Raw genomic sequence first — 9,400 nt, forward strand, 5'->3', positions numbered from 1 at the left:
GTAATTGCCTTTTGCTAAACTACACACCTCCTGTGAAATCTTATTCAGGGAACTTAGTGTAATTACTATCCTTCCCTTCAAATAACTGGTTGTATAGCGCTGTTGATCCAATCTGCCTGTCATGTTCCACAGTAGAGAGAACTTAATTTTCAAGCCCATATAGCACGTAGGTACAGATTTTTCTTCTCTAAATCCTTCCCAGAAAGGAACAGAAAGCGAGAAGACCAAATGCAGTTCCTATATGGAGAAAGAGAAAGGACCTTTTTGTTCTTCTGACCTCGTGGGAGCTCTTCTGCCTGAGGATGGGTAGAGAAGGGCGTGAGAGGATCAGAGAAGCGAGTGACACTGGTATGTTCATGTGATGTAACCCCCCACCCACAGACATAAGCAAAGGAATGGGTTCCTCTGTAACTTCCTGGGGAAACCTTGTTCAGTAATTGAGAACTGCCCTTAGAAAAAGGAAGCACTGCTGGACACAGACTAATCACCTTTGGGAGCGTGGCTCTGCGAACCGGCGAGAACGTGCACAGGCCAGAGGGCTGAGTGCACGGCCTGAGGTCCTGGTGGACCGGGGAAACCGCATTCTTGCCACAGATGTGGGACACAACAGAGGTGCCTGGGATTGGCCAAATAGTCATAACTCTGAAGGGGGGTGTGTGTGCAGCTGCTGTCTGTCGGAAGGGGATGGAGAAATACATGCATCTTTTCATGGCCATACTGGAGAGACAGGATTGCGTGTATTTTTGTGTGGAGAACCTCAGGGTGCTCGAGGTTTGGTGTGGTTTTCTGCGTGTGGTTTGTTGTTTTTTTGTTTTTAATTTCCTGAAGAGCTTAGCAAGAGTGAAATGTGCTGGATAAGTTTATCCAAACATGGAGGTCTTTTTGTATACTGCCTCTCTGGAAACGCTGCCTCTCAAGTTACTGTCCTGTTCCCTCTCTGTGACAGGGTTGCTTCGTCTCCTGCCTTGTTGCTGAACCACAGTGCAATCACATTAAGTAACGACGTTTGCCGCTAAAATGCTCGTGTTGGTTTTTCCCCTCCTACAGGACTGAGGAAGTTGCACTCTGACAGCACAAGCGGTTTCTGAGCGAGTGCTGAAAGAAAACCCCCACGCTGCAGTGCTGCGTGTTGTTCTGCACGCTTGACCTGTGCTGGCAAAGCTCTTTGTGCCGCTGTCCCGCCGGCACTTCTGAGTGAATCCTGCTGAAACATCCCAGAGAGGCTGGCATGGGGATGTAAAGAGCAGGAGCCTCCGCACGGCATGGGGAGCAGAGGCAGGAGCTCTGGCGTGTGCTGTAGTGCTGGCATGCTCTAGCCGTGGTGTGGGGGGTGACTGCTGCTACCAGTGACACAGAAAATCTCTTGCTGTTTTCTGTTTAACAGCAAGCCTTTTTTTAGAGATGGCTAAAGCACAATCGCAGTCAATGCAATGAAAACTAATCTATTACATGTGTTTTAACAACAGGCTAGTGGTTTGGTTTGTGAACTCGTATGCCCAATCAAGCACAAAAGGCTTTGTGCCCTGAAAGCCGTTTGATACCTATTAAATGAATTTTTGGCCTACCTGAGCACCTTGCCGGTGTATACTGGAAAAAGACTAATAGAGCTCACGTCCCATCCCCTTTGAGAAAACCAGGAATCTTCTGCTTCTTAAGAAAGTGTTAAACTTCAGCATGACACAATTGGTACAAGCAATGTGTTGTATGAGTGGCTGTCAGAAAATCATGCCTGCGTAGAGGTAGGGCTGATTCAGGGTGCTCTGTTCAGCCTCAACCTGGAGTCAGATGGATGCATAATTCCACAAAGACCTGGACAGCATTAGCAGATGTGCACGCTGTAATGATGGTTAAACTGGGGGTTACTGGGTAGTTGAACTGGAGTGACACAGTCTGCTGACTTCTCTCTAAATTTGCATTTATTGCTTCTTGCTCTCCACCCCATGATTTCCTCTTCCCTCTCTCTCTCTCATCCTGTACAAATGCTAAACGGAAACTCTGCCAACCATTACTGCTCGCACGCTCTCTCTGGGTGCTTCCCCAGCACTATCCTAACTGCTCTCACTGTCTTATTCAGTGCATCTCACTGTTGCATTCTGGGGATAACGATCACTGTAATGAACATGTACAGAAAGGGCAATGAAGACAGGAGTAACATTAGAGCCAGCAAGATTTAAGACTAAGGTCTTTTGTGTCCTTTCCAGATCTTGATAAATCTGTAGCATTCTCATCTGTGGCTGGCAGAAGGAAACTCTTTCAATATATTCCTTTTCCTAATAAAGGATTTATTTGGTGGTTACCTCTCCCCTGTGTTGAACAAGGTGAATTGTGGGTACAATTCCACTTGCTTCAGCAAGTACCGAGGTTGTGATTAGACTGCCAGAAGAGAAAGGAGACATTGCAGATGTTAACCGGTCATTCAGCAGCGCACACCCGAGTTCGGCAGGGCTGATCTGTACATGCACGGTTGGGAATGTGCTAAGGATGATTTCCTCATTCTGTTGCATGTAGAAATAAGCTTTTTTCTCTTCAGCTGCATTTCGTTTGGCTATGTAAAGAAATAGACAGATCTGGCCTTTCTTTTTTAATAATGTTTTAGGACCAGGGTACAAAAAAGGTTAATGCATTAATTTTTAAGACAAGTGATATATGTACTGCAATAAGCACATCCTACATACACAGAATATATTTCTCTATATAATATGAACACAGAGATATAAAATAAGTTATACTTGTCTTGGTTTTTCATCACAGTAGGCGCTCAGCTTACATAAAGTGACAACAGGAATTGGAACAACACGCTGCTCCAAAGCAACAAAAACCAGAAGAGTGCCTGCGTGTGTGTTTGGGAAACAAAATAGGAAATCAAGGGATCTCTGTCAAAATCAGGTCTTGAAAACAAAAATTTCAAAGAGCGTGAAAAAGGGGGGAGGGTCTCTTGGCTCAGGGTTGAGGTTCTGGAGGGGATCAAGTGTTACTGTGTGGTGAGGAGGAGGGTGGGTGAAGGCTGTCAACATCTCGGCTGTATTTGTGGGGGCGCAGGCAGTAGAGCAAGCTCTGCCCGCTGCCCCACTGTGTTCTCTGCTCTTATGATGGACCATCTACCTGCAGGGTTCTTATCTTTACAGTAAGAATGGGACCTAGTAGCTTTCACTGTGCACGATGAGAGTAAACATATCACTTCACAGGAATGATAAACACCACCATTGTTCAAAGAGAAAACACTATCCACTGGTTGTGAAATGTTCAGTGAGCCGGGGAGTGGTGTTCCTTCCAACCCACCTGACGGCTGCATCTAGAGCCCCCTCCTTCTGTTTCCCTTGGCGGGGTGGTTCCCTTGGCCGTGCCTGCAGAACAAATCTCCCCCGGGGACTGAATGGGAGGTAGAGGCATTTGGGAATTCTTAGTGCCTGTCCCACAGCGAACAATGAGGAACTCCAGCTGCCCAGTTCAGAGCTGTTTCAGGTTTTATTTAGATTTCTTTCTTTAAGGACAGGGAAACGCTTGTAAAACTTGCATCTAACTGAATCAAGGTTCCTAAAATTCTTAACTCTGGGGTTTAGTATCTAGTATTTTAGTGTGGGCTTATGTTAATTAGGAAGCGCTCTTTAGTTTGGCCAATAGCTTGGAGACCTTGTGGTTTCCTCTTCACTATCAAGATCTCAGTCTCCTGAAGTTTGTGAGACCCATTAATCAGCAGAAGGTGCAGCCAAAGCTCAGGAGTGATACTGGCAGTTAGCAGATTTCTATTAGCGCCTATTCCACTCTCAAAAAATGCAGCCCACTTCAGTTTTTCTTCTACTTCCACTTATCAGATGCTCCTAGTCTCAACATCCTTTCTTTACCTTCATATTTACAAACTACACATTAGAACGCAGGGACATTACACTGGAAGAGTTAATTGCATATTATCATGAAGAAGGATTGGATTTTTTTGTTCTGCTTTAGTTTTTTTTCTTCATACAGCAAAATAGGTATAAATCCAAAGGTGATCTCACATCTAAGGGTATAATTTAAGTAAACATGTTTTTCTAGGTCTTTTTTTCCCCTTCCCTTTCCTTCTGCCCTGTAACCTTCCTTTCACTCTGTTATTTTCCTTTTGGATGGAGGGAGGAGATGGGAAGGGAGCTCATTTGGCAGCTCATGACCCTCCAACTTGACTTTAATGAGATGATTCGCCAAGGCAAACTCCTCATCATCCAGCATGCCATCTTTGTCGATGTCAGCCAGTTTCCATATCTTGCCCAGCACCGTGTTGGGCAGCTTAGACCTTACCATCTCCTTCTTTGCATTGGCACCAGTTATTTTACCATCGACAGGTGAGAGTGTGTAGAAGATCTCATCATACATGGGCTTGTCCCTGGCCACCACCCACTCAGCATCATCGATCCCTTCACCAGCGCCTTCGCCATAGCCATGGCCGAATGGACCATGCAAGGTGCCCTCGAAGGCTCCTCCCTTCACCATCTGGGTTGGCCGCTGCGACTCTTCCTGGCGTACGAGCACCATGAGCTGGGCGATGTCATTGGCCAGCATGTCTTCCACGGTCTCCAGCAGCTTGCTCTTCAGAGGCTGGAACTTGCTAAAATCCTGGGCTTGCAACTGATCCTTAAAGTGGGACAACATAGGAAGAGGTGAGCGACATGGCCGTGCACAGTGCAGTAGCAGTGTAGAGTAGGATGCCTATCTGCTGCTTGTTTTTGTCAAAAAACTGCTATTGCAGAGCGGGAGTGGGGAGCTCAGCATTCCCTCCTCTGATAGCCCTGCTCCTCAGCACGTGATGGGGTCTCCTAGGCTGGCCTTGCTCTTACTTAAATCCTCTTTAAGCCCTACAGAAAATGGTCATCTTGGCTTACAAAGGAGGGCTGACATGCTACAGAGAGGGGAAGTGGTTTACTCAAAGGCCCTGATGATGGCCATATGCAAGTAAGACTCCTCCTTTGCAAGCCACATAGAAGCAATCTCCTTGAAGACCAAATTGTTCAAGGCAAACTGGTTGTGCAGCTCTTGCTACATCCTCCATCCAGTGCTCTGCATTCCCTCCCGCTCTGCACTCTGGGAAGGAGACGCCACTCTGCCAAATGACTAATTTACTCATCATCATGCAGTGCATCTTTCGGATGCCATAAAGACAGTAGCATGTCTGTAAAGAGGCGAGCATATCTTTACAGCATGCCTCAGTTTCTGTAATTTTCACAGCTAAGCAAAAGTTCTTTGAGCGGGGCCTGCAGATAACTCTCTTCTAAGAACTGCAGAGTGACCTACAGCTTTATCCTTCACCCTCTACTCATTAAATCCACACTATTCACTCCTACTGGATTGGTATAGCTATTTTTAAACACTTAAACACACATTTTAACAAGCAGTGAATGGCATCTTCTATTGGATACGCTCCACAGATCTCATTCCCAAGATCTTATGGAAAATATACTTTAAAAAAAAAAAAAAGTAGATGCTGTGTTTTCCATAGGGAGCTAGTAATGACTTCAAGAGCTAGTAGCAACTCACAGGTTTCTGCTTGGACTGAAGCCATGCAGCAAGTAGCAGTATCCAGCATTGTTTGAATATACAATACAAAGCTCTGATCCAAGGTCCTTTGAAGTCTTAGACTTAGATGAACACTGGGTCAGGTCTCAGCTCTGCAGAACAGATTTCCATAGGGAGCTAGTAATGACTTCAAGAGCTAGCAACTCAGAACAGGTTTCTGCTTGGACTGAAGCCATGCAGCAATGTAGCAGTATCCAGCATTGTTTGAATATACAATACAAAGCTCTGATCCAAGGTCCTTTGAAGTCTTAGACTTAGATGAACACTGGGTCAGGTCTCAGCTCTGCAGAACAGAAAACTTGCTTCTCTGCTTAAAATAGAAAAGGGGCTTTAAGTTTTCACAGCCTCCTTTCTCTCTTTCTAGAAACAGAGTGAAGTAGCAAACAAAAAAAGTACAGCTCTTGAGGAGAGGGGCATATGTAGGCTTTCCAGGATAGAGCTTTCCTTTTAATATAAATTAGCAGTATTCTTAGGCCTGAAAAATCTGCAAATGGAACCTGGAATTAAAAATAAAGAAGAACAGAAGAAATAATTTGCCATAAAGTGCTATGCAGGCAAAGATTTGAGAAATGACAGCAGCTGTAGCTTCACATGAGCTCTATGTGCAAAAAGTGTTCATGCCCAAATATAGCCTGCACGTATTTCAAGGCCCATTACAACAGGCCTTTCCCACAGGCAACAACAATCAATGTCTGCGTGGTTTCTGGCATATTTCCTGCGGTTACTCTAACGTTCTTTCTTGGATGTTTGGTGCTCCAGCCAAGATGCCCCTGCTTACCTGCATCTTTCTCAGATTAGGGAAGTCTCCTGGTGAGATCTGATGCTCCCGTTCAATCCGGGCATAAATCTCTCCCAAGTTGTTAACAAGCTCCTTCTTTTTATTGTCTTTCCCAAACATTGAGGGCATTTCCTTCTTTAGGGAACTGATGATGTAGGCATGGACCTGAAGGGCATTTAATGATATGGAATGAAGACAAGTGTTAAAGAGCACATAAAAAAATTCTTCCCAGCAGAGAGTATCTGTGCCTAGGACTCAACCCCATCTTGTCCCACCCTGAGGAGCAAGCTCAGCTCCTCAGCTTGCCTGTACCTACTGATTATTGCTCCAGTGCTAACTGCTGCTCAGCTGTGTGCTCTGGCTGTGCTGAGACAAGGTGAAGACACTGTATGAGTCCTGGGCATAGAGAGAGTAACATTCATATGCGCTTCCTGGAGGGGAGTGGTGGGTTTTTTTTTTTTCTTCTTCCACTGGGCATGGCCTTCCAGGGAATAGTCCCTTTCTAGTCCAAACCAAACATACAGGTTTTGGAGCTCTCCAGACTTTGTTAAATGTTTTAGCATTGAATACCAGTCCTTAACTTAGGTGACATTCTGTTTTTTTTGGTTTTGATTGGCAGACCAAGCGTTTTCTCTTAGAAATAAAGACCCTTGCACAGAAAGCTTTTTAGGGATCTTTTGATCTCTCTTCCCAATTGATATGGGGTTCTTCCATGTATTCTGAGGGGCTTCATTCAGCTCATTTCAAATATTCAGAGATACAGCAGGCTGATTTGCCATTCTTGTGAGTCTCCACCTCCTCTGCATCCATCTAAGCCAGGTATCTCTCTTGGCTAAGAAAGTTTAAGGCAAAAGACCTAGAGCTTACCAATTCCCTTGGTGTGCGATTCTGACATACTGAATTGGTCCTAATTCTCAAGTTGCTACCACAGAGCAACTGCTTTCCAGATCCCTTCAAGTGCCACCTGCTTTGATCTTTTGATCTGTGGCTCTCTGCCTCACTCTGGCCCATCATGATTGATGCACCAAGCATCAAGAAAGGAGGAGCTTTCTTCCTTGAAGTGCATAGGACTAATATGCTGGGCCTGAGCGAAATGGGATGGAAAAAGAGTAGGATCCACCAGCTCTGCAAGCTGAACTGGCCAAAACCACTTCCCCATAGCCTGCATACTGCAGACAGCCCAAACTGAATGCTCAGGTTCTTCTATGCCAACACCCACCTTGGCCAGCCGTGCTCGCTTGATGAGATCATTCAGCTTCCTCAGGGCTGCATTGCGGGGCAGGCTCTGGATATCCCTGAACAGGTCCTGCTCCTCCGCCTCAAACAACTTGCGGTTGTCGGGGATGAGCAATGGATGGGACCAGAAGGAGCCAATGTAGACCCTGATGACCTCAGGAGTGTTGACAATCTTTCCCAGGGACCACATGAGGGCACCGTACACCCGCATCAGCTGTTGAGTCTCTATCTGGTCAGCCTTGTTGAGAACAACTCTCATCTTGTCCTCATGGTTCTTCAGGGCCTTGATGACCTCAGAGAATTCATCGGAGATGTCCAGCTTGTGCGCATCAAAAAGGAGAATGATGCGGTCAACCCGCTCTGCAAACCATTCCAGTACAGCGGCGAAGTCATAACCTGCAAAGGGTGGAGGAAAAGCAGAGATGCACATGCATGGGAGTAGAGAAGCCTGCTTGCTGTACCTGAACTATGCCACCTGAGGGTAAGCTTGCAAAGAGGTAGCTTCCCCAGTAGATCAGGTAGCTTGATAAAAGAAACATGAAACATCATTCCTTGTCCCAGAGAAGGTGAAGATGAGGCACTGTCCTTCACATGGAAACACCCAAGATGCACACAGTTAAGGATAGCTCTCATCTTCCCCACATTGAGATCACCCAAAGAAGTCTTGAAATTGTGCTACAGACGCTTCATTCAAACGCATATCATGGGGAAACTGCTATATTAAACCAGCTGCTGCAGAAGTCTTGCATGTGGCGACAAGAAAGGTCTAGTTTCTGAATTACTGGCCATCAGCATAGCCTACAAAGGCTGTAGAAAGCTGGATAATTACAGTACTTGCACCCAGACTGGTTTGAATGAGTATCTCTACTGCTTAATAGCTCTCAGGTCTTGTCTAGTTGTGCGAGACTTTGTCCCATCCAATTCAAAACCCAGGATGCAAATAACCTGCCTTACCTGAGTAATCATCCTGTCATACCTGCTGCATGTGCACAAAGCAACATTATTTGTGTTTACTTTGCTAAGTACTTGATGCTTAGAAGACAGCATTGCTGTGAACACCAGAGGTGGACTCAAGCTACAAACAGTGGGTTCAAATTTCACATGCCTCAGAACTAAGGATAATGGATGCGCAGTGTTAGACTCAGGTCCATCTCTAGGCAATACAGGGCATGATAAATAGTGTGTGTGGAGATGTTTTAAAAACAACAGCAATGACAGCAACAAAATGACCTTCTTCCCCAGCTCTGTGGTGTGTTTTTTACCTTCTTTAAAGCCTCACTGAGAGACTGGTGCTCTGTCAGGCTCTCCTATGCTGTGCAACATTTGGGGCTATCTATGTTGCCAGACTGCTGCACTCTGCTAGGAGAGATCAGGACAGAGCATATGCTATTTGCATTCAAATCCTTTAACATACTATTTTAATCTCAGCTTTCATGAATAATTATGATACTAATTATCATGTATGATAATTAGTTCAGTGATTTCCACCCCCCCCTCTTTTTTTTCTTTCTGTCCTCTCCAAAACCTAGAGGGCAACCAGTGCATCCTAATCTTTAGATCAGAACCAAAGAAGGGAGGACTGCTGAGCTCTGATCTTGATTTTTGCCGCTGGCCTTTTCTCCCTTGTGACTAAGCAAACTAGGGTGAAAACCTGGCTCTCAAATCAGGAGTAAAGCCTGTGTGAACCTTCTCTTCAGCTGGATAAATTGGTATAGAATAAGGGGTGGATACTGTCCTGGTTTCGGCAGGGATAGAGTTAATTTCCTTCCTAGTAGCTGGTACAGTGCTGTGTTGTGGATTTAGGGTGAGAACAATGTTGATAACACACCGATGTTTTAGTTG

General features: G+C 45.4%; 1 protein-coding gene across 2 annotated transcripts in view; it reads right to left on the reverse strand.

The window, feature by feature from the left end:
- Positions 1 to 2,568: 2,568 nt before the first annotated feature.
- Positions 2,569 to 9,400, reverse strand: part of EHD3 (EH domain containing 3) — a 31,956-nt gene continuing 25,124 nt past the window's right edge. For both annotated transcript variants that reach the window (XM_009285568.1, XM_009285569.2), the window contains 3 exons: positions 7,542 to 7,954; positions 6,323 to 6,487; positions 2,569 to 4,605 (listed from right to left, as the gene is read on the reverse strand). In XM_009285568.1, the coding sequence (XP_009283843.1) occupies positions 4,078 to 4,605; positions 6,323 to 6,487; positions 7,542 to 7,954 (1,106 nt within the window). In that variant the 3' untranslated portion in view covers positions 2,569 to 4,077. The remainder of the gene's footprint in view (positions 4,606 to 6,322; positions 6,488 to 7,541; positions 7,955 to 9,400) is intronic.

This window comes from Aptenodytes forsteri, unplaced genomic scaffold (genome assembly GCF_000699145.1).
Source record: "Aptenodytes forsteri isolate BGI_AS27 unplaced genomic scaffold, ASM69914v1 Scaffold280, whole genome shotgun sequence".
NCBI lineage: Eukaryota > Metazoa > Chordata > Aves > Sphenisciformes > Spheniscidae > Aptenodytes > Aptenodytes forsteri.